Consider the following 24,899-nt stretch of genomic DNA (forward strand, 5'->3'; position numbering starts at 1 on the left):
CTTGAGGACAGGATAAGCCAAGGATATCTAAATCCTTTTCAAGGATTTTAATTTGAAGGATGGATTAAAACACTGGCTCTGAGTTACAAAAGACTAGTGCCATAAGCAGTCACTAATAAGAGCTTCAAACTAAAGGGGCAACAATGCAGCTTGAAAAATTCTAGTTTTGTTCTGTGCTAAGTAGCAAGATTATTTTTTGGAAGGTCTTTTTCATCCCCATTCAGGATCCTGATTCACTTTCATGCATCCTCTGCTTCTGCCTAAGAACAGCAGCAAATTTATTCCTGGGTAAATCGTTTCCCAAAAACTTGGTATTCTATCCTGTGTTCTTCCCAGACCATTAATGGTATAAGGAATCCCCTGCAAGAAAGCAAACGACCTTTCTGAGGGCAAAGATCTACCTGGGACCTGGCTGGGGACCTGTTAAAACCATTCTGGACGTTTGCTTTTCCAGGGCCATCCTGGGGCACAGTTTCAGTCTCAGTTTTGCAGCGTCAGGGAGGAGGAGGCAGGAGGGGATCCCCCGCCGCTCTCGGAGGGCTTTGGTTTTCCTCGCCCCCGAGGAAATCCCCGGTGCCTGGGAGCCGAGCAGCCGCAGCGGGGGTGCACGCACAGCCTGACTGCAGCTTGCAGACAACTTCCCCCGGGGAGACGCTCCAGCGGAGGCTGACATCCCCGGGGAAAGTCCTCCCCGATGCCGGAGGACCCTCTGCCCACGGGTCACACGCGTTGGCCCCTTCTTGCTGGCGGCTGACGTGGCTGTGCCAGGACTGGCCAGGGAAGCTGCAGACCTCAGCTTCTAGTGCAAATAAATGTAGTATCTTCTGTCCACATAGGAAGCTTTGGCTCATACCTGCACGAGACATGTGGCAGAGTCGTTATCCGTCTCAGCTGTCTCTGCCGGTATTCAGGTCTGACAGCATAGGGAGCTCTTTTAGGCCAAGGGTTAAAATATTTGGGGGAAAAAAACCTCATTAACATTGGCAGGAAAATTCCTGTTTCATTTGGATTCCGGGAGTCCCCTTTGCAGCTGCTGTGTTATGGCAGTTTAAGCATGACAAGGGCTATTAGCAAAAACTCTTTTTTCTTTTTGCCAAGAAATAAATCCCTTTTTGTTGAAGCCAAACATGTTGCAGGTCAAACGCTCAGCTGGTACGAATCAGTGCAGCTCCACTGAATCCGAGGAAGTGCGGCAGGAGACTCTGCCTGGGCTCCCTGCCCTGTTCCTACAGGGGATGTCAGTGAATTTGAGCTGGATTACAAATAATGTTCGTTATAAAACTAGGAGAATCCTAGAAAATAATTTGCGGGAGAAAATCTTTTAAGTGATGGCTTAGTTCCACCTCTTCTACAGTAAGTAGTTGGGTTTGACAGTCAGGATGTTGGTTTTTACAATTAAAATAAATGGGACTGTTTGGTGCCAAATTCCACTCAGGAAGGTTTCCTGGGCGGGGGGAGCTCCTGGGCACACTTGGCCTGTTCTTACAAGAAAGCAAAGCCAGGCACAGCCCAGGAGCCGCCGCTCCTTGCTCATTTTGCTCCCTTGCTGAGACTCGGGACAGCGCTACAGCCAGATGTTCAGCTCCAGGGACGCGCTAGTTTGCCTTATGTCCCCATATGTCTCCCAGCAGAGGTTAGAAATATTTGCTGCCACGGTCAACCCAAGGAGCACCCATGGCAGGCACCCCCTTGCCCTGTCCTTGCCGCAGCTCGGCCTCTGGGCACTGTCAGATAATGTGAGTACCGGCTCTCAGGGGCTGGGGACGACCTCGGGACAACCAGAACAGCGGCGGCAGGCGCAGACTCGGCTGAAGGCTCTCGGTTTAGCTGACGTGTGTCACCTCCAGAAAAGAGGCTGGAGAGGGAACTGGAGGAAGGGTGAAGGGCAGAGTCGGGTGTTTCGTTTTCTATGGAGGGACAGGTCCAGGCAGGCACTCTGAGCATCCCCACTGCTGTTGAGTCAGACACGTTTGCTTGCCCGGGTGATGGCTCAACCTCTCCTTCCAGATGCACAATCAGTCCCTGGGAGGTGCAGCGAGTCCCTCGCCCTTGGACTTTGCTGGTGCCGGTGCTGCCAAAGTCCCGGCTCCCTGGTCCCTGCTCCAACCTCCTTTAACCCCAGCAGCCAGTCACAGTTTACACACTTGTAGAAACCAGGCAAACACAGAGGGAAGGGCTTTCTGCAGGGGATGGGAACGAATCCAAACATTCATTCCTCCTGTGGTGCAGCCTCCCACCCCACAGACCGCGGGGCCAAAGGGACCTGCGCTTCCCACCGGCCGTTTGCTGCCACCCTGAGCCTCACTAGCACAGTCCCCTGCCCCAGGGGGAGGGTTCAGAGGACAGGGGCTCTCCAGGGAGCCCAGGGCAGGGATTTATGTGTCTTTGCACTGGTGTGTGCGAGGGAGGGGTGGGAAGAGCCGAGGCAATTCTGCCCATCGGTCTGCCAGGAGCCTTCCAGGTGTAAATACCCGTGTCCGAGCCCGGCTGGATGGGAGTTATCGCCCTGCCTGGCTTTGGCTGCAGCCCAGGGACGTTGCTCCCCTCTGCTGCACTACGGGATGTGGGTTGTGGGATCTGGGTGACAACCCATAAATCACCCTGGGGACAGGCAGGAAGAGGTGGACGGAGGGGCGGCGTGTCTGACTCTTCCCACAAAGAGCTCCTTGATACCATCTAATGCTCACACTTCCGAGACCCCAGGCTTCCCATATCGCGGCTCCACACGCTGCTGCTGGTGAGCAGCTGACTCAGCCGATAACTGGAGGATTACAGCTCCTTGTAAAACCCAAGGTCAAAAACCAGTAGGAAAATCAGAGCATAATAACTACCCCTAACAAAGGGCTGGGTACAGCCCCGGCGCAGCGCATCGGGGTCCTTCCACAGCCCTCTGTGTGCTTCCTGGGGGGCAGTGAGGTGGGGGGTAATGTGTTTCCCCCTCCATCCTATTCCTCAGGAGTGTAACAGGAGCGAAGTGTTGTGTGTGCCCTTCCCAGGGCAGCTCCAAACGCTCACAGCCAGCCCCACAAAGCGCCTGCTCGGGTCCCTCCTGTCCCTGTCCCAGCTCTGCCACCCCAGCTGCTGTCACCTCCGCAGGTGAATGCATCCTTTCACCCTGCGTGTTAACGGCAGAGGTGGCTGCTTAGGATTTCTTTTCATCTTTCACCTAAAAGAAGAAGAAATATCCCTGCTTCCTCTTGCAGACATGTCTGGAGAGGGCTCGTGGGAGCCCTGTCGTCTGAGATTTTGCCTTGGCATTCAGTAGCGCCCCCAGGTTCGGTGGCTGGAGCCACAGTTTCAGTACAGGGTTGATTGGAGAAGGCACGCACCCCCACGTGCATAAACACAGAACTCAGTTACGTTTATAGAAACGTACCAAAAAAGAGAAGCCTCCCTCGGCTTCCCATTCCCGTACCCCTCAGCACCCCAAACACGGGGCTGGGCTGGAGGCGAAGCCCTGAAGCAGGAGGAGAGGCTGCAGCGCCCGCGGGCAGAGGTCTGCAGCTCCCACATTCCCCATGCTGTCGCCTCCTGGGCAGAGCACTGGAGCCGTCCTGGGCTGGATCCGGTCTCTTGTCCATCAGGTGCAGCATCCCTCCTGCCCTGGGCTCCTGCCCGGCTCCACAAAGCCTCAGGGAGCAGAAGTACATTAAAAGTGAGAGTAATCCCTAAACAAGTAAGAGGGCAAAAGATAATTTATCTGTCTAGCCTCTTCCTCTTCATCATCCAACATGGTGATACAGGGAAGCTAGAAAAACATGAAGTCCTTTAAGCACTTTTTAAAAAGAAAAAAAAACCCAACAATTTTCTGGTCAAATTTTCAAAGGCTCAAGGCTTGCAAGCCACTCAAAGCTAATGCTGGTGAACTGTGCAAAAGTGCTGGAGCAGAGAGGTAGGACACAGGGTGCTCCTCAAACACGAACGTCAAACGTCTCCGTCTCTCTGGACCCAAAGTGCTGTAAGTGTTCCCTGCTGTGGAAAGCGGTTTGCTTCAGCAGCTGCAAATTCACCACGTCTCTCAAATACCAGGAGTGGGGGCAGCCCCCCTTAACCTGCAGGAACAAAACCAAAGGCTGTAGGCTAGAGACGGGTCGCCTGGGCTCATGCAGTCCCAAACTACAGTTTGGGCTGGGCACTAATCTTTGGGCTTGTTCCTGTGTCTCTTGGGATAAGCTCTTCATATTGAAAGCATACCAGACCTTTCCTTATCCCCTTATTCACAGTGGACATGCTGCAACAACGCAGTTGGTGCTATAAAAGCAGGGCTGGGGTGAATCACCGATTTGTTTTTTTCTTTCAAAATCTGATCTGAAACTCTTTGACATTTTGATATGCATGTTGATATTTTTGATTTGCATTAAGATCCTCAAAAAAAGGTTGCAGAGGAAGAAACCCAAGGGGGTTTGCCAGCAGTAGGATGCTGGGTTTTGCGTAGAGTTTCATCCAGAAACAGAAAGCATCCACTTCTCTGTGGCAGTCAGCAGCTGACACTGCTGAGCAGCACAGGAAAAAGGCTGGAAAGAGGGTGTAGACATGACATAGCATTTGCAGAAGATCATGCTTAAACTTCCAAGAAAGATAAACCTTCTGCTGCTGCCAGATCATGATGTAAACTTCGTGCCGTTAAAACCCTCATGTGAACCACCCCACGAGTAGCTGTGGTTGTGCTCGGCACCAGGCACGGCTCCCCACGCCGGAGCTCATTCACAGGCTCCCAGGGAGCCCACCCAGACCCACCACCCCTTCCCAGGGCAGCACAGCCATGTCCTGGTGTCAGGGGCAGGAATCGCCGCTCGGAGCCGCGTCTCTGGGTGCTCTTACTCACCGCTCGATGATGCTGTTGTTGAACTGGAGATCACAAGTTACTGACCTCATCTGCTCCAGGAGCTCCTGCATCCTGCCGGGGACACAACCAGCCCCTTACCCTCCTGCTCCCCGCGGGAGCACCTCCTGCAGAAGGGCTGCCTGAGCTGCCAGGGACGCCCCACGGGTCACCGAGCGGGGATCGCACCCGGCAGGGCCATGGCGTGCGCAGCGGAGAATGGCTTAACGCAGGCTGTCCCAGCCCTGCAGACACAGAGCCCTCGCCCCAACGCTCGCCCTGTTGCTCATGCAGACGGGACGTCCCGCTTCTCCCCAGGGAGCTGGGCTGCCCGCAAAACCCACTTCCAAAAGACTCACCGAAAAGCCATCTCCTGGCGTGCCTGGCTCAGAAGGACGGGTGAAGGCGCAGGAGGAACCGGGGCCGAACTCCGCTTCTCCGTCTGGAGAAACCTGTCCAGAGCCTGCAGAGACGGAGAGACCTGGCAGCCCGCGGCAGGCAGCGGGCTGTTTGCGGAGCTCTGACCTCTGGGTGCCGCAGTGCCGGGGCCCTCCCTGCAGCCCTGCAGGTGCGGTGTGCCTACCCCGGGACGAAACACTCGGGGAAACGATGCCTACGTAGTCACACCCAGCACACCCAGTTCTTCAGGACAAAGAAAATAAAATAACCAAAGGACCAGGGCATGTACCAGGTGGCTGTGCCGCAGCTTGTCAGGTGGTGCATCGTGAGAGCTGGAGGCGAAGCATCATTTTTCTACTACTGCAATTCCTGTTTATTGGGTACAGATTCCCCCCGTGCCAGGCAGTCCTCGGGACCAGGGGTGCCGCTGCCAAAGGTTTACCCATTCCTTATTCGCACAGTGGGGGAAAGCAAGATCTCCAGTGTGGATCACCCACAAAGAACTGCAGCAAGTTGCTTAAAAATACTCTGGTGTATCCCTGCTTAACACACGCGCTCATGCACACGGTGGGTGCGGGGAGAGGGGAGCAGCAGCGTTATCTGGAAGCAGGGAGAGGCTGCGCAGCAGCGTCCCCGGGCAGGACCCCGCGCGGGCACCTACGCTCTGCAGGCAGTCCTGGCACTCCATCGTCTCCACGCTGCAGGCGCTGATGCAGTTGCTGAGCCTCTTCAGATGCTTCTTTATCTCACAGACTTTCCTAGAAAGAAAAACGACGACAAAATTCCCCGTCAATGTTCGGCAGCAGTGTGGATCATTATATTTTGTTTGTGTTTTAATTCTGTACTGCTTTCTGCAGACCTTTCTGGATCTAAGTTAAAATCCTGAAGGAAAGCAAACGAATCAGAACACTGTTGTAATTATGGCTGCAGCTCTGCTAATAGCCACCATAGGTCAGGTTATCCAAACAACACTAATAGCAAATTAATTAGGGAAAGTGTTGCTTAGATGAGAGACAGCTCAAGCCCATCCCTTCTGCTGTAAGTGCTGCACAGGCCGGTCCTCTGGGTCCCGTGGAGGACTGAGCATCTACTCAAAAAGGCTCCTTGGTTCTGCATTTCTTTTTGCATGCTCTCCTTTCACATTTGAAGCGTGTGAAGGCCAGAAAAGTTCCCTCTCGAGCATGTCCTTGGGGCCAGTCTCTCTGCAGGCAGCACTATTGACACCAAAGCCCAAAACAGGCAGCATCTCAGTGGGAGATGCCCCAGCCTCGGGAGTAAATCCTCCTGGGAGTTTTTTGGGGGACTGACTGCCCTGTTCCTGCCAGGGTGAGGGGCCCCGGGGCAGAGGTGCCACGCGCCCGGCAGGCGCGCCGTGAGTTGTATAAAAAAAGGTTTGGTTTGGCTTTAAAAAACAAAAAGGAAAGAATATTTAAGGTGAATGGTCCACCTCCAGTCCCCAGAAAAACAGCCACCACACCACAAACCCTGGCCGCTAGCAGGAAGAAACTCAAAACAGGACAATTAAACCCGAAGTAACAATAAATTAAAAATACCCAGTTGTGACTCACGATGCCTTCTCCCTAAGGACATAAAAACAAATACAAAAATACTCCAGAAAAACACAAAGAAGCTTTTTTTCTCCCTGTGAGCAAAGGTAAAAGCCCTGCTGTAGTGCAGACAGGGCTCCTGCGCTGCACGGATTTCGTGGGGCTCTACACCCAGAGAGGAATCTCACCCCGAGACAAAATTCCCGCTGAAGCCAAGGGGAGATTTCACTGCCCCGTGATGGGACGCGGTGGGAGGCGGCTGTGGGCAACAGCTTCTGTCCCCGAAGTGAAACCTGCCCGTGGGCGAGGGTTTGCAGCGTGGAAACCCCCAGCTGCGCAAGCTGAGGCTGGAAAGGGGGGAAGGCAGGGACAAGGCAGGGCAGGGCAGGGACAGGCAGACACTGCCCGCTGCTCCTGGGGCATTCCTGAGCACCCGAGACAAACTTCTAGCCTAAAAATCCCCCCGCCCCCAAGTAAATCCTGTGCAGGGCTACTCCACACCAGAAACAGGGACCAGGTCAAAAGCCAGGTTTAATTCTAAGGCATTACAGAAAATCATTCCCCTTCCACCCACACTGGCAGCCCAGGGGAATGGATGCTCCTCTCTAAAAGCAACCTTGCAATAAAAATCCAATTTCTGCAACATCCTCTTCCCCTAACTGCCGCCCCCTCACCCCTGCTCTTTGCTGCTGTGATGGGCAGTGGATTGTGCTCAGTCACTGCAAGGTAATTTGCTCTTTGCATTATTCCCCAAGCACCATTTAACAGAAAATCATTCCTAATAAGTAGATCTCTTTGTCTCAATAGCAATTTTGTCCTGATAAAATAACCTCTCCCCATCAGAAAGCGAGGTAACTGGCTGCCTGAACTCAAGCTGCAAGTTTAGGGGGCTTTTTTAAAAGAAACCTTAAAACAACAGGGCAGAAATACATGGCACAGGAGAAGGACCAGCGTACACAGCAGGATTTCTAGCAGTCACACACAGCTACTTCTTTAAGGTCTTATTACCCCTTTACGAGTCCCTCAGCAGCAGTTACCAACAACATCATCTCCACCCGCATCCCAATACTCGATCAATAGCGGAGAGCATTCAGAAGCCCTGGTTGTTGGTGGGTTACTGGAAAGTCCCCTCTCCCATCCCCACTGGGGTCTGAAAGCCAGAGCCCCGAAACCCCGGGAGAGGCCTGGGCAGGGGCTGGTACCTCATCCTGCTGCCGTGGAGGGCCAGGGCCTCCTGGTACCGCTGGACACAGTCATCCTGGAAAATCAACAGAACCTTCCTGGCCAGATGCCCTAAATTCACCCTAAAACCAGAAAAAAAGGGAGAAGCCTGTTATTTCCTTAAAGGTGTGAAAACAAACATCACAGTTCACGTGGCAGGAGACCTAAAGCTGGCTCCCGAACGGAGACAGAGGGACCGGATGCTCAGTAACGAATTTTGCATCAGTGTTACAGAGAAAACAAAACCTAACGCTGATGAAGAGGAGAGGGAGGTTTCGGGGGCCAGGGGGACGCAGGCGGGGACACCCAGCTGGGCCGTCACCCCCACCCCTGGGGCACTTCTGAGAAGTCTTTGCCTTGGAGTTTAAGGCAAATGTCCAAGGTTAGACTGAGGATTAATTAAGATAAAGGAGCTAACCGTTAAATTTCACCATCCCTGGTATATATTGAAGTGTGCATTTTATTTCTTGCCCGTGTTAAATTCCCCTGGCTTCAGTGGAAACTGAAAGGAGGATTTTTAAAGCTACAAAAGCCATCAGACACTTTACTCCCACTGAAAGTTAAGCAGATATGAAAGCATGGACACTTCCTAAATCAGCATCTCAGCGAATAAATGGCCACAAACTAAGTACTGTGGGAGCAATAGCCTGAAATGTGCTTATCCCCGCAGTCTGACGCAGGGATTTGGCCCAACAGCAACTCCCTGTCCCCAGGTCTGCAGAGGTTCTCTCACATCTCCATGTGAAATAGCTTGTAGCTTGAAAACTTTGCTGTGAAAGGTCCTGCATCGGTGAACCATCACAGAACCCGCTTATAGGTGCCCTCTCTCAACATTAGTGACCCAGGACATTTTACATCCCCTTCGGATTCAGAAACACCAGACACCTGCCTGGCCGCAGCATGGGGCAGGTCCTAGAAAGGGGAGAGGGTTGGGACTTACTTATCCAGCTTGTGTATTTGTTCCTCATTGTAGCCCAGCCCTGGGGAGGAAAGACACCGGTCACCACACGTTTCCCTGTTCAGAACCCAATAAATGGGCAATTTCACAACACACAGAGATCACTCAAGGGGGTTTTCAGGGCTGCAGCCCCTGGGACTACTGTCATGGCACAGAAATAACTGCTAAGCCCAGCAAACTGAAATAATTCATTTTTCCACCGGGATATTCCTGCTGCAGCCCCGTGCCTCATGCCCCCGGGGCCGCCGTCCCCGTCACTTACACAGACACGTCCTGGCCTTCTTGAACTGCTTGTAGATCAGCTGCATCTTCTCCAGGCAGCACTCGATCTGCCGGATGCTGAAATCGGGACGGGGAAGGAGGCATGAGGCCCCGCAAGAGGAAGGGTATGAGGTTGGGGTGAAATTAGCACTTTGGGGTGAAACCCGCACACGCTGGAACCAGGGGACACTGCTGCTACCCATGTCTGTATATAGGGACATCACGCAATATCACACGTGTGTGCACAGGGCTGTTAAAAGCTCTTTGCAATGAGGGGCTGCGCATGGCTGTTTGGGAGCGCGCAGCAACGTCTGCTCAGTCCAGCTGAGAACAGCAAAGTGTTGGCAGGGATTTCGGTAAAGCTGGCACTACAAACCTTTTGTCTTCGTGCACTTGTTGCCTGTGCTTCACCAGTTCAGACAAAATGCCGTCCAGCGCCCCTTGAAAGTCAAAGATGTTGTGGGAGCACTGAGAGAGCTCCTCGGCGACCTGTGGATGAGGAGGAGAGGTTGGGGCCGGCTGCTCCAAATGCTGCCTGCGGCTGCGGATGCTCCCAGCCCCCACGGCGCTGCCCGCGGGGGCTCACCCTCTGCAGCCTTGTCTTCACCATGGCCACGTCCTTCAGAGCCGGCACCCCGCTGCCTGCAGGAACAGCCTCGTACCTGAAGAAAGTCAGAAAATGAATATTCCTGAAGCAGAATATAAGCCAGAGGCAGCTGTCGCCTGGGCGAAGAAAATCCATCCCGTGGTGGAGGCAGCGGCAGAGTCCCTGGGGCAGCTGGGCGGTGGTTTGCTCGGGCAATAACTCTGCGTTCAGGGTACCGGGTCCGAGCCACAAGATGCAAAGTGCTGATCCGGTAAAAACTCACCCTGTTGTGTCCAATTTGTTCCAAAATTGTTAGCTTCGTATCCACTGGCTTTACACCAGATCAGATGTTGTCTGCCTCCCTGCAGCTGGCATGAGAGTGTAACGCTGAGCGGTGCGCGCTGGCTAAGTCAGCAGAAATATGCCTGGTCCAGGGCGTGTTGGAAGGGATGGATAAGCCAGCAGCATCCAGCTGCCGCATTAGTGCTCTTGGCACTGCAGCCCTGCGCTAATCCGGCTGCAGTCAATGGGAACCATGTGTCCCTATCTTTTTAGATGAAATGGAAATTAAGAGACTTGCTAAATTGAAAAGAATAAAAGAACGGCAGCCCAGCAGCAAAGAATTTTTGACTACAACAACAACAAAACAAAAAAGCCAAATAACTGTGGGTTACTTTAGATAAAATGGGTGTAGCTTTCCCTGGGGCAGTGCGGGTGGGAATGGGTGCATCGGTTATGCCGAGGACAGCTCAGGGTTTCTCCGTAACTCAGCCTCCGATGAAGGCTCCATTAGCGGAGCCTCTTGAATGGAAATAAGAGACATCTCCTCACGGATGGTGTGGTCGGGTGGGATGCTGTCTCAGCGGGAACGCAGCACGATGGGCTGCCGGCCGCCCTCCCCGGCACTGCCCGAGGCTCCCCGAGCTCGGCTCTCCCAGGCTGTTTGCAGGGAGCGGGGTCGGCGATGGTGGCCAGACCCCAGAGGGGACCTGGCAGCTGATGCCATCCTGCCCGGTATTGTGACTCTGCTGGCAGCAGTGGCTCTTTTTCCCTTTCCCACAAGCTGGCAGCAGCAGCCCTGTCTCCTTCTCACGCTTACTCTGCGGCCCACAGGCTCTAACAGTCTGAAAACCCTGGAGCAGGAGCCAGGGAGCGAGGACTAATTCTGGGCTCCTGTGAAACCAGAGACTGATCATTAAAAACTGAAGCAAAGAGGGAGAAACAGGCAGAGTGGCTCATTTCCCGCAGCCTCCACATACAGTGAAAGAGCCTCTTACCTTCCAGCTACCAGCTTATTCCTGGAATTTTACTTATTTCTGATTATTCAGGCACCTTTGAGAGTCCCATATCTTATCTGCAAGTGGGTGCCGGCCACAGCCCAGCGCCTGCATCCCCGCGGCTGCAAAGCCACACTTACAGCGCGCGGGTCTTCACCTCAGTGAGCTGCAGGCAGGCGAGCACCGAAAGAGCCCCTCTCCTCTGCTCCAAAATCCTCAAGCACTCCATTTTCAGGTTCCCGCTGCCAAGAGAGAAAACAGCCCGTCCAACACGTGCTCCCCGGCAGCCCGACCTCCATCCCGGGGCCGGCTGCGCGTGGTGGGGGGTTAGGATGGAGCTGGTGGCTCCTCTCTGGCTGCTCGTGAGAAAATGGGGGGCTGGATGCATGTAAAACTGGGTGCAGCTCCCGGGCAGGGGGGCTCTCACCCGCTGGGCGCTGTCCTGCCACTGCACAAGAAGCTCCTGCCCCGAAGAAAATGGGTAGGACAGTGAAAACGCACAATGATAATATTAATAGTAATAGTAATAATGATAATAATATTAATGCTGGTTTCCTCAGCATCTCCTAAACTGAAAAAAGTGACTCAAAAGTAACGAATGGGGACAGGAGCATCCTCACAACACTGAGTGGTATTTTCCTGTGGGTCCAGCCCCCTCGCAGCCTGGCACACGTGTCCCTTGTACGGGGGAAACCCTGGCCATTGTGCTGTGCTCCCTCCCAGTACCCCATGACCACATCCCACCAGACCCAGCGGTCCTGCACCCGTCTGGAAGAGGCTGGAAAACCCCGAGCGGTTTAACTCTTAACACGCAAATCCCTCGGTGCTGGGAAGGGACGGGTCACCCCCCACGCCGCCCGTGACCGCGGTGGCTCCGGCACTCACATCACCCAGTGGAGACCTCTCGCCAGCAGCTCCCGGCAGCGCCGCAGGGCCTGGGCGATGCGCAGCGTCTGGTGCACGGCACCCACCGCGCTCTGCAAAGCAAAGCAAACCCACTGCCGGCGGCTGCGCCTCCGCGGCCGGGGCTCCCCCGGGGCTGCCCGGGCACCCCCACCTACCTTGGCTGCGCTGCAGTCGGCCACCACGTCCACCTTGGGGACAAACTTTGGGAAGTCAAGTGCCGCTGGAAAGACAGACAGCGGTCATGGTGCTTTGGGGAGTGAGCCCGGAGCCCCCGAGCCGCGGCTGCGGACCCACAGGGATGTCTCACGCCCGCCTAAGAAAACCCCGCAGCCGCTCAGGATTTCAGGCACAGGAGCAGCTGCGATGCTGGAGGCTTAGTGCGGCCCTTCAAGATATTTTGGAAACATGGACGAAGGCACGAACGGTCTGCAAAGCCCAGCGTGATGGGCAGCCGCGGAGCAACAGCAAACAGCAGGGGAAAACTGACCCTGAAACCTCCTAACCCTGCTCCGGCATCATAACCCCTCCACCTCCTGCCGTGCATTGGAGTCTGTTAGGATAATAATTTAAGCAAATCTCTCTTACGGCACCCACCCTGCATGCCATGATGCATCTCCAAGCCAACGGTACTCACGGTCTCTGTATCTCACTCCTACAACGTCTTCTGGTTGCTCAGCGGTGCTCAGCAAGGTCAGAGGGTTGTGCTCTGTGGTTTTGCAGAAATTATGAGCTTGTAGATTAGGATCCAACTCATACAGATGACCTTCAAAAAAATATTCTTGATGGTGAGGGACTATATTTGTTTGTTTGAAGACAGCATCTAAAAACTTGGTGGTACTGAAATGAAAAACAAACAAACAAAAGGATGGGGAATAAGCAATGAGGCGAGCACTCAGATTTCCATCACTTTAACAGCCTGCTGCCCTCTTCTTGTAGCAAAACATCCCACCAGGTCAGCAGAGCCCCTCAGACAACCTCCCTGGAGCTATCCGTGTGCCATGCCAGGAGCCGACAGCTCCCAGTTAGTGCACTCCCCAGCAAAGAGTGGTTTGAGCCTGGTTTGTTTTAACCTGGTTTAACTGCGGTGCAAAGCGAACGGGTGCTCCCCCCAGGTTCACCTACTGAAACGAGGGGCTGAGGCTCCTGCGCTAAATTCCCAAATTTGCTTTTAACACGGCCTTGGCATCCTTACGTGTTGTAGGAGTGGATGTAGATGCGATGCGAGGAAGCCTGCTGCAGGGAGAAGACGTCGACCATGATCCTGTGCAAAATGTCATTGGTTTCTGCAAAAAATTGGTCGAATCCCCAGCATTTCTCCTGATCCGCCTCCAGGATGTTAGCCAAAATGGGTATCAGCTGGTCCTTCAGCCCCCTGCAGCGGCAGCAGAAGAGATGTTTGCACAGACTGGCATAACCCTGAGCCATAAACGCGGTGACCGGCGGGGCCGGGGAGAGGTGCAGCCCTGCGGCTGAGCTCCCGTACCGACGGAGCCGCTGCCCTCGCTTGCACCCCCTTTTCCCGGCTGTAAAGCAAAGACCTGGTCTGAGAGCTCTGACGTCTGCAGATGAAGAGCTCATCTGCCTCGTTAAAACCTCCCGCGCTGTCTGCGGTGGGATGCCCTCTCCAGCCGTGGTGCCAGGAGGTGAGACCCGGCAGCGGGAGCCGAGCCCGGCAAGGGACACTCACGCGGAGAGCCGGCAGGTGACGGGCAGCTCGTAGCTCCACTCGATGCTCCCGTTCTCCTGCCTCTGGACCCCCGCGATGGCTCCGGGAGGCTTCTCGGTGGTAATTTTATACCTGCGGAAAGGAAATTGCTTACAACTGAAATGAGCCACGTGACCTCTGTTTGGGCACCACGTCCCTCGGGTTCAGGAAAGAGGGGAAGGGCAGAGCTGGGATGGGCTGGGAAAGACAGGATTCGCAGAAAGAAAAAAAATGCACAGAGGGAAAATACTTCAAGAAACAGTCAAAAACTTTCAAGCAAACATTAACCCTGCCTCCTCTTCCAGCTGTTTAGCCACAAAGTCACGAGAAGGCATTTTGAGGGTGTCCTGGTTTCAGCTGGGATAGAGTTAATTTTCTTCCTAGTAGCTGGTACAGTGCTGTGTTTTGGATTTAGTATGAGAATAATGCTGATAACACACTGATGGCTTTAGTTGTTGCTAAGTAGTGTTTATGCTAAGTCAAGGATTTTTCAGCTTCTCATGCCCAGCCAGCGAGCAGGCTGGAGGGGCACAAGGAGCTGGGAGGGGACACAGCCGGGACAGCTGACCCAAACCGGCCAAAGGGATATTCCATACCATATGACGTCATGCCCAGTATATAAACTGGGGGGAGTTGGCCAGGAGGGCAGATCGCTGCTCGGGAACTGACTGGACATCGGTTGGCGAGTGGTGAGCAATTGCGTTGTGCATCACTTGTTTTGTATATTCTAATTCTTTTAGTATTATTATTGTCATTTTATTATCATTATCATTATTTTCCTTCCTTTCTGTCCTATTAAACTGTCTTTATCTCAACCCACGAGGTTTTTTTTTTCCAATTCTCTCCCCCATCCCACTGGGTGGGGGAGTGAGCGAGCGGCTGCGTGGTGCTGAGCTGCCGGCTGGGGTTAAACCACGACAGAGGGGACACGTGGTAAATGGGGCACAGATCCTTTACCACACTGCACACGCATGCTCTCCACAGGCTACGTTTTGGGGCTTTCTAGGCTATATGGGATTAAATGAGCAGTCAACTACAGCGCATAGTCACACGGTGCTGCTGGCACGCACCAAGCCACAGCCAGCTTGTCCTGCAGCCCCCAGGGCCACCAGACACGGTCCCACCTCCCCACGCAGCAGCACCCAGCCCTCGCTGGATGCGGTACCTACATGATCTCCTTGTTCCTGCGAGGTCCCCCGAAGGGGACGAAGGGGAGGCTGCCGGTGGCAGCGTGGTAGAAGGTGACGCCGATGCTCCAGAGGTCGACGGTGACGCCGTACGCCTTCTGCTGCGGCTTGCGCAGGACCGCTCGCTCGTACATGTCCGGGTGCTGCAGGGATGAAGCAGAGAGCAGCACTGCCAACGTGTCCAGCGGGTTTGCAGCGGGCATCAAGCCTTGGGCGCTGGGATTGAAAACGGACTGCTCGCTTTGGCCTCTCCTACTGCTGGGTCCTCCAAACAGAACGTCACCTGTAACTCTACAACAAAAATGCTGAGCCCCCCCTCTTCGAGAAACGTGGCCCTTTGAGATTGGGCTCTCCGAGTCACTGCTGCTCTCTACAAGTTGCCCAGCCGTTGGATGGAGGGATGGGGACCAGCTTTCCCCAGGACTCCCAGGGGCCACGAGGCTGGCGACACGTTGTACTCACGAGATACTCCTCCGTCCCGTACACAGACACAAACTTTTCATCATCATCCAGCTCTCGGGCGGCCCCAAAATCCGTCAGCTTATAGATGCTCTGCCCATCTTCCCCCATCAGCCGCATGATGTTCCCGGGTTTGATGTCTCTGTGTACAACGCCGTTCTCGCGGAGGTGGTTCATCCCTGCCACTGGGCACAAGGTGGGAAGGCAGCGTTCGTGCGCGGGGCTGGAGCTCTGTGCTCCAGCGGGTTTTGTTGAAATGTAGGAACGTGAGAAGAGCCGGAGAGGGGACAAGGCCCAGGGCTGGTTGCACTTAAATGGGGACCAACGCGACTGGGGGAAAGGAGAGGATGAGCGAGCACATGGCAGGGCACTGCCCTCGTGCTCCTCCATCGTGGGGCACAGCCTGTTCCCACAGCACTTCCCAGAGCAGGTCTGCAAGGAGAAACCCTCAGGCTTCCCCTGAACGCGGAGCTCACAAACCCACCCCGTTCGGAGGTGCAATTTCTGACTGCTCAGCCCGGCCCTCCCGTCCATAGCCCAGGGCTGGTGCCCGCAGGGTCCCACCAGCACCGCGAGGTCCCCAGCCCGCAGCTTCTCCGCCCCGGGCTGTGCCCGCACTGGCAGGCAGCTGCCCGTCCTGGGCCGGGGGTGCAGGGACCCCCGCACTCACCCACACACTGCAGGACGATGAGGAACTCGGACTCGGCCAAGCCGAAGGCGTTCGCCGGGTCTTCCAGCACGTTCAGCAAGCTGCCGCTTGAGCAGTACTCCATCACCAGCACCTTCTGCTTGCTGCTGCCCTGCGGCGGGGAGCAGCCGTGAGGGCTCGGCCAGCCCTGTGTCCCAGCCGGTGGCCTGTCCCCCCCCAGGCAGGACCAGGTCCCCTCCCTTGGTTGGTGGGTCCCTGGGTTTCTCCTGCTCGAACAAACCAGTGTTGGAGAACGTCCCCGCTGTGCCACGTGCTGGGTCAGGGGACGACAGCAGGTCACGCCCGTGCTCCAGCCCAGTGACCCAGTGCCACCAGTGCCCCAGTGCTGAAGGGCTGGGAGGTGGGAGGTGGGAAGAGGTGGGAGGAGAAGGCAGCTGGGGACCCCTGCTCCCCTCCTGCAGCTCAGACCAGCTCCCCCGTGTCACTGGCCCAGTCGGCACAGCAGGTTTCCGAGCTGAGGTCCCGCTTACCGTCTCCTCCACGGCAAATAATTTGACAATGTTTTTATGGTTCAGCTTCCTCAGCATCTCGAACTCTCTCATCTGGACCTCCTGGGGCCGGAGGTAGCTGGCATTATTAAAGACCTTCACAGCAACCAGCTCCCCTGATTTCTGGGAAAAGAGGAAAAAGAGAAAAAGGAAATGGGAGGTGACACCATCCATGTCCTAAGCAGCTCCGTCAGCTCCGTTACTGCTCCCATATCCTGCTCGGGATGCAAACTACACTGACACTATAACGTGTTTTCTGAACAGGCGTCCCACAGCCTTTGTTTTCTCCACTGCAAAAGCAAACTGCTGTTATTCACCTCCCTTTGCTTCCTGTCCCTGAAGCCCACGTGCTACATGGCAGCGTGTTTATTCAGCTTCATAAAAAGTTTATAGCTGGAGCTGAGGCTAGCAGCTCCCCGCCTGTTCTCTGCGGGACAGGGCTGTTTCCAAACCATCCTCGAAGCCGCTTCTCCTGCCCTGTGTCGTGCAGAGAGAGCTTACTCAATAAACTTCAAAGGCCGGCGAGGCGGAGAGTGTCTATTCCAACCCTGGCAAGCGTTTGCATGAAATATGCAAATCTCCAAGGACGGGGTTTTCAAAACCTCTGGGCATTCCCCCGAAAACAGCTTCTTCCCCCTGCCATGCACGGGAGCGCTGGCAGCCAGTGATCAGGACCCGGCTGTGAGCGCCCCAAAAGCTGCCCTTGACCCGCAGACCCGAGCTGGTGCCCGGGGGGAAGGAGCCAAATGAAAATGGAAAATAAAACCCAAAGCAGCCCCTGACACTGCCGGCAGCCGGGGAGCTCCCGGGAGGGCGAGCAGAGGGGAGCATGGGCATCCCCGCGCCATGGGGCAGGAGGGATGGGGGGGCATGGGGGCACCGTGGCTTTGGGGTGGCTGCCCCCCCCCACCGCCCCTGCTCACCTTGTTGCGAGCTTTGTAGACGCAGGCCGTGGCACCCTGGCCCAGGAGGTCCTCGGTACTCCAGAGGTAGTTTGGGGTGCTCTGCATCTCCAGCAGCGCCGCTGCGGGGGGAGGAAAGCACACGGGTCACCCCGGGGGCCACCGGCCTCCGCCAGCCCCGCCACCAAACCCCGGCGTTTATCCGTCCTCGCCTGGCAATGCATGGGAAAAAAGCCGGCCGCAGGACGTACCCCTTGGCAGGCAGCCGCCAGCCTCCTACCTCGCCGGCGCCGAGCAGGCAGCACCACACGAAGGGCTGCGCATGGACGGAGCTGTTAGCGCTGCCAAAAACCACCCTGTCGCCGGGACCTGTCGGGGCTGGCAGCGAAACACTGACAGATGCAAAAAAATACGAGCAAACAAACGCCGAGCTGCAAGGTGGCGAGAGGCACCTCCCCGCCCCGAGAACAGAAACCTATGGGATTGCAAAACCCGCTCTGCAAGCATCAGCTGCGGCTGGAGGAGGAAATGCTTCAGCTTCCTGCTCGAGAAAAAAATTCCCAGAGTTGCAGCCGTCCCCAGGCGTGCTGGGCTCCGCAGCCGCTCCGCTGGCTCAGCGGCCAGGGCCGGGACGGACTCTGGTAACAGCAAATGGTGCTGAGCACCGGCCACCGCGCAGCCCTGCCTGGAGTAGGGAGACGGGAAGCAGAGTCAGAGCAGGATCTGCTTCCAGGGTCTGCGTTCAGCCTTCGTTAGCCGTGCCGGGCGCCTGGCACGGGACACAGCATCGCACGTCAGGGTGTGTTTGCGATGAGCTGCTGCCACTGTCCTGCTTTACGGAGCCACCGGCCGCTCCACATGGGTGCTGGGCTGCTCCAGATGGGTGCTCACAAGCCATGCCAGGGCTGGGGTGGTTTAGTTCAGGCCGTCCATCTCCGAGAGCTGCTGTGCAGGAGTTACAGGTCCCAGAGGCTTCCCGCATCCAGCTGCAGGGATGGCTCCTGCAGGACTGCAGCTCCCCATCCCCGGGGGCAGCCCTTGAGCAGGTAAAACTGCTCACAATCAAGTGCAAAAAGGAGGGAGGAAGCAGGTGCAGACAGAGCAAACAGCCCTGATCCTTCCCCCAGCCGCAAACCCATCCCCCATGCGTGTGAAGCAATGGATCTGGCCCGGCCCCAGCGCTTGCGAACGCTTCCAGAGGGTTTCAGAGATGAGCAAAGGGCAGAAGGGAGATTTTGGGGCATTCCCCGGCTCCAGCCACGGCTGCTCCTGAGCCGCACCGCCAGCATCGCTCTCACCGGGAGTCACGCAGTGATTCAGATCGATCGGGTAGATGAAGGACTTCTCATCTCAGCGAGAAAAAGCAAAGGTGGCTGTGTCGGGGCTGAGCATCGCTGTTCCCCACGTGAACACAGACAATGTCTATCCCACGCTGTCAGCAGGCAGCACCCCACGATGCTCATGGCAGGGCCACGGCACAGCCCCGCCGGGAACCAAACCCGGAGCTACAGCGCTGCCTCCATGGGATGTCCCCAGAGGGGGACCAGAACCAGCCCCAAATCCTCGGCACCCAGCCCTGCCAGGGCGAGAGGCAGCAGGGAGAGCGGGCAGGGGTTCGCAGCGCGGGCCTGCAGCTGGCAGACGGGATGCAGGGCAGGGTGCAGGGTGGGATGCGGGATGCAGGGCGAGATGTGGGATGCAGGGCAGGGCGGGATGTGGGATGCAGGGTGGGATGCAGGATGCAGAGCGGGATGTGGGATGCAGGGCAGGGCGGGATGTGGGATGCAGGGTGGGATGCGGGATGCAGGGCAGGATGTGGGATGCAGAGCAGAGTGTAGGGTGGGATGCAGGGCAGGGCGGGATGCAGGATGCAGGGTGGGATGCGGGATGCAGAGCGGGATGTGGGATGCAGAGCAGGATGCAGGGCGGGATGCGGGATGCAGGGCGCTCAGGGCACAGCCCCGCTGCCTGCACAGGGCAGAGCGGGGCTGCTCGTGCTTCCTGCTCGCTTTCTGGCTCAGAGGCGCCCACGCCTCGCCTTGCCCAGCCTCAGCACCAGCAGCCAGGGGCTCACCGGCAGGAATTATTTTGGGCTGGCATGGACGTGTGTCTGAAGGCCCTGTCCTCACAAAATGAAGCCTGCAAAGGTATGCGAGGACATCAGTGGTGTGGCGCACCCAGAAATCGATACGACACTTCAGCAGTCTGCACACAAACTCTGCGCCTAACTAGTTTGCTAATTACTGCTGAGCTTCATTTCCCAGCCACGTCCAAGTCTGCTTGAGAAACCTGCCGGAGAGCTGCTGGGCTGACGAGCTGTGGGGTACGGGCTGGCCCTTTGCCCTGAGCTTATCGAAGGGGCGTCTCAGGCTGGCACCGGGTAGCAGAGTTCATGACAGTCTGCAGCTGCGGAAGCGGAGTGACGTGAGTCTAACCAAGCGAAACTTTAAATCACTTTGATTAAAGTCATTTTGCTGCAGCTCAGCTAACAGGAAGAGAAAGGGACGGGGTGACTTCTTGAAGTCATTTCCAGCCTTATTTTCTATGCATGTGGTAACTGTGTCCTTCAGCCTGTGCTTGTCCCCCTCCAAACAGGACCATCAATCTGTCCACACAGCACTGGCCAAGCTCACACGCTGTGGGTGCAGGCTGCAGATGTCAGCGTGGGTACGTGCTGGCTGGGCTGCTGTGCAGTATCCCTCACTCACTAGACAAAAAGATCATCGATTTGAGCTGGAGATGCTTGAGAAGCCTTTCCCCATTCAGGAAAAAAATGCAGCTCATTTCTCACCTCAGGCCACCACTGAAATTGCAGATAAGAGCAGTTAACACAAGGAAGAGGGGCAAGTAAAACCTCCGGAGGGAAATTCCAGCTGAGTTTCTTCTAGAGCTGCCCAAAGGCAAGGAGCCGCTGCGGGTGCAATGGTGCATCGTGCACCACGGGCTCACCCCCCGCACCCGCTGCGGCTCTGCAAATTCAGCTCCTGCACAGGAGCCCCGGGAGCGTGAGGAGCCCGTCCAGGGGCGGCTCAGCTCTCGACTGCGAAAAGAAACTGAAATAAAGATTTTTGAAGGCAGAAAACCCAGACTCAGGCGCCTTCTGAGCCTTCTGACCTGTAGTCGTTGCTTCAGCTTTCACTGATGGGTGAGCAGATTTGGGCTGGTGAGTGGTAAAGGCAGATGGGAAGGAAATAATTAAAATATTTTATAACATCCAGAAAAGATTATTTTCAGGTTGTGCTGCAAGTCTTTTCACAGAGTTCTCCATAGGCATGCCCCAAAGGGAAACCAACACGCCTTGATGCCAGGATGGTGCCAGCCCTTGGAGCCCAGGGACTCCAGGACATCCCAGTTACCCCAGCAGGTCTCCTGGCTGGTTGCACAGTCAGGCCCAGCCTTGGTGGGAGATCCCAGTCCAACCCCAGGAATTCACCTGCCGGGTTTTGCCCTGTAATAGAGCCTGGCTCCTTTCAGACCCCCTTATCCCTTCTTTTGCTATCCTTTTTTAATTTTATAGCTTATTTCCTTTCCCTGGTTGCCCCAACAGCAGATTTTATCCTCCCCGTCTCAAGGCTGACCCCCAAATCCCATCTGACCTGCTCAGACTGTTCACATCCATGGTCAGAAAGCAGTCAATCACACTTAGCACCAAACACGCAGCGAGACCCCGGGGCCGTGACGTGCCCACGGGGGATAAACCCTGCGTGTGACCTGAGTGCCCTTCTCGCACAGCCTGGGAGAGCAAAACCACGGCCTTGAAACCGAGTTTGTGATAAAAATAATTGTTCCAGCTGGTGGCAGCAAAGCCTAAAAAATAAAGGCCGAGCAGCGTGCTCCGCCTGCAGCAGGCACCTCGTCCTTGGGGGGCTTGGGACACAAAACCCAGGCACAGCCAAGGGCAGGGGAAGCCCACGGCCCCGCTGCTGTCCCCACGCTGTCCCTGTGATGAACCTCCCCCTCGGCACAGGCTGAGCGTGGGACACGTCCACGAGAGCGGGCAGTGCGTGCCGCCGCGCTCAGAGAGCGGCCCCCGGGGCACCCTGCGTGGGGGGCACCCGCTGCATGGGGGGCACCCGCTGCACGGGGGCTGCACGCCCGGCTGCACGCTGGGTTACACACCCGGCTGCACACCGGGTTACACACCCGGCTGCACACCCGGCTGCGCGCGAGGCTGCGCACCCGGCTTGGCCTTGGCCTGCAGCACGGTTCGTCCCAGCAGAGCAAAGCAAAGCGGGACCCCGGCGTGGCCTCGCCGCGTGTCCCATCTCTTCACGAGCAGATCCCATGGTCCTGCCCGCAGCATCACCTTTCCCTCCCATCACTTACCGCTGCATTTCTTTATCTGTTAAAGAAAAACATAACAAGAGGTTTGTGAGGGGAGGGTCAGACCCATCTGCGCTTTGGAAGAAATGATGCGATCAGAAGGGTTTAAGGGATTAATTACAGTGCCCTCCTCTGCGCTGATGGACAGCGGCGACTAACAGAAAATCAAAAATCATTTGTTATCTGTGTCACCCTGTTACCTTTCTGACTCCTATTTCATGCTTTAAAAAAAACCCAAACCACCACCACCATGGCAGAAGCCACCTGCGTCCCCCAGAAATCAATGGAGATTAATTGAGGATTCACTCAGGCGGGAGGGAAGCAGGATTCACCCCGGCTGTCGGTTTACTGAGGACGGCTCCCAGCTCCCCTGGCCTCTTTGGCGGATCCCGGAGGAGGCAGAGCCCCGGCGGGCCGTGCTCGGGCCAGCCTTGGGCCACCCAAGGTGGATGCTTGGCTGCACAAGCCGTGGTCCGGTGTCAGGGACTGCGCTTCCGTTTCAGTTTAACACGGATGCCGGGCAGAACCCTCTCACCCTACGCAGCCAGAGTTTGCCAAACCCCTGCCAGCCGCCTCGCAGCAGGATCAGGCAGCAGCAAAGGCATGTCTGCAAAGGCAGACGACAAAAGCACCACGACAGCCTCAAACTGCAGTCCCCAGATGATAAAAAAAAAAAATTTACTTTGTGTATTAAAGGCACAGGTCTGTCCCATCATGCTGCAAAGTAGACCTGCACTCTGCGGAAAACTGGGTTTTTTCAGCAAAACAAGCTTCTGCAGCAGCGATTCGAGACACAAGAGGCAGGTATCACAGAGCGGTTGCTGCCTTGCCCGCTGCGGGTGCCCAGCCTGCTTTAAGGTGTTACCATTTAGGCTGCTGCGATTTGAGCTACTAAACTAATGAGTAAAGGCATCCCGGCTTTCCAGCTCTGGAACCTCTACAGCAGCTGCTTTTAGAGGAGACGTGGGACATAACGAGCACGGGGGGAGCAGCTGCCTGAGCCCCCTCCTCGCCCTGATCCCTGGGGAGCACAGGGATGCTCCGTCCCTGCAGGAGCTCACCCCAGGGACAGTGGGGTCGGCTGGCCCCAGCTGACTTCCAGCATAGCACAAAATGGCTCGGTTAAACATCAAACCTCACTGTAAATAATTAATTCTCTGAAACCTAAACAAAGAGAATCCAAAATGACAAAACCCTGACACTGTTTCCCCACTGTGCTGTGAAAAAGGCGTACTGAAAAACTGAGAAGGGGGAAAGCCAGTAATAGTAGTAACGATCCAATCCATAATCTCCATCAAACCCTCTTTCCCAGAGACAGTTGGAGGTCCGTCCTCTGCAGGCAAATGATGAAGATGAGGCATTTTTAAATCAGGCCATTGCAAGGGAAGTTTATGCTCTACCAAATCCTGTTACTACTGGTAGGTGCGTGCAAGCCACGGGTGGGGAGACGCGGGGCTCTGCCTGCGGCTGCTGCTACTCAACGCACCACGCTTGAGTCACTTGTTCTCCAGATCCCCCTTACCGCCGCGCTACGGACAATGCTCCTTCCCCACTGTGATCAAGCATCCCAGCGCCTATGGATAACATTGCGTATTTCTGCATCCTCACCTACTTACCGGTGCCCGTCGCTATTCAAAGAAAATTCCCAAGGATTCCCCAAAATTCCCAAAGCTGGTGCCGCCTGCCGAGGAAGGCCCCCGCAGATGATGCTCATCCTCTCTCTCATTCAAGCACAGGCACCCGCACTCGCAGGCCCACACGCTCGCTCAGGCAGACACACTCGCTCTGTACATCATATACTGGTGTCCATAGGTCAGTATTTCCACCATACCCAAAACATTTATTTCTCCAAAACTATTGCTAATGACAATGGATACATTTTGTTGCCCCAGTATGGATTTAACATTTCCAACACATATACTCCTAATACTGTACAATACTGTACCAAAAGGAAAAAAAGGATGTACCTCCATATTGTACAGTTATATATACAAAGTACAATTTTACACAGTTTAATATATACACCATATATATATTGGTGTAGAAGACATGAAACAATGGAAACTGTTTTAGCAAGAACATTCCATCCCACCATTAAACAACTGCTGTTAATAAAAACCCAAAACCCAACGCACCATACGAGCCTGAGCCCGCTATTGCAGGACTGAGGTTTCAGACCAACAGAGAAAACAAAGATTTCTAGACTTTGCGACCGAACTTTCCTACATTACAGCAGAACCGTGACATCACTGCGATCCTTTAAAACGCGTCGGAGATGGTTTTCAGTAACTGCCCTATTTTGGCTACATAGAGCTGGTCTTTTGAAGAACCTGCTGCTCACAAGTATTGCTCCAGCAGTTTGGCACGCTCACGAGTCCAATCCCATTGGACTTCGGTTATTCAAATTACAGGACTCTGCCTGGAGAGAAAGGCTGGTGAAGTCCGCTTCAGAAGTAAGGTTACTACAGTGCCTTTAAAAGGAAGGGTCCATCTATTATTCCCACTGCAAACTGCTAAGTATTTACCCTGTATGAAGCTTGGTATATCAAGTATTAGTACAGTAGGGAGCTGCCCTCCCTCTCCGCCTTCACCTCTTTTTGGCCCATCGTTGAAAAACGACACTCTCTTGCCTCAAACTACGTTATAGGAAGCACAAAATCTAACAGGAAAAAAACAAAATAAACCTTACATTTTCCAGGCCTTGAATTGCTGTTTTGGCATCTCTAGATCCACCAAAATAGACTCCTAGAGCCAAGCCTGGAAAATAATTCATCTGCCTTCTGGCGGGGCGGTCAGCAGAGGCAGAGGTGAGGGATTAAAACCACCCCTGCAGCCGCCGCCGCTTGTGCATGACGCGGCCGCTGGACCACCCCAGCCCTGTCGGAGCCTCAGCGGGCACAAGGCAGTGGGTCAAGTGTTTTTTTGTTGTTGTTTTTTTTTTTTTTTTCAAGTACCAGGTTGTCACACACACACAGAGACAAGCAGAAAGCTGATCTGGAGAGAGGATTATCTTTGAAAGTGATACGTAAGCTCAAACCCCAAAGTTCAGTCCAGAGCGCCAGTAAGTGCTCAGCCTTTTCCCAGAGCCGGAGGCTGGAAGCATCCTGCAGGGAACGACACTCACCCACGAGAGAACATCGCTCCCTTCT

The 24,899-nt window shown here is 55.2% G+C and overlaps 1 protein-coding gene across 1 annotated transcript; it reads right to left on the reverse strand.

The window, feature by feature from the left end:
* Positions 1–3,817: 3,817 nt before the first annotated feature.
* On the reverse strand, positions 3,818–17,749 carry IKBKE (inhibitor of nuclear factor kappa B kinase subunit epsilon). The gene is made up of 21 exons (XM_050911432.1): positions 17,708–17,749; positions 17,449–17,549; positions 16,508–16,648; positions 15,999–16,128; positions 15,332–15,513; positions 14,852–15,012; positions 13,665–13,775; positions 13,170–13,349; positions 12,612–12,814; positions 12,133–12,197; positions 11,957–12,048; positions 11,212–11,313; positions 9,795–9,870; positions 9,585–9,697; positions 9,210–9,286; positions 8,930–8,969; positions 7,971–8,072; positions 5,883–5,979; positions 5,182–5,285; positions 4,826–4,897; positions 3,818–4,052 (listed from the first exon to the last, which is right to left on the reverse strand). Exons 2-21 carry the CDS (start codon positions 17,533–17,535, stop codon positions 4,019–4,021), a joined length of 2,169 nt encoding a protein of 722 aa, XP_050767389.1. The 5' UTR covers positions 17,536–17,549; positions 17,708–17,749; the 3' UTR covers positions 3,818–4,018.
* Positions 17,750–24,899: the final 7,150 nt, after the last annotated feature.

Source organism: Gymnogyps californianus, chromosome 27 (assembly GCF_018139145.2).
Source record: "Gymnogyps californianus isolate 813 chromosome 27, ASM1813914v2, whole genome shotgun sequence".
Taxonomy (NCBI): Eukaryota; Metazoa; Chordata; class Aves; order Accipitriformes; family Cathartidae; genus Gymnogyps; species Gymnogyps californianus.

Excerpts from the sequence above, each read along its gene's own strand:
- IKBKE (XM_050911432.1), bottom strand. The coding sequence starts at position 17,535 with ATGCAGAGCACCCCAAACTACCTCTGGAGTACCGAGGACCTCCTGGGC. Across the intron at positions 12,049-12,132 it reads CCGACTGCAGCGCAGCCAAG|AGCGCGGTGGGTGCCGTGCA; the intron begins GTAGGTGGGGGT and ends TTTGCTTTGCAG. Across the intron at positions 11,314-11,956 it reads AGAGGTCTCCACTGGGTGAT|CGGGAACCTGAAAATGGAGT; the intron begins GTGAGTGCCGGA and ends CTCTCTTGGCAG.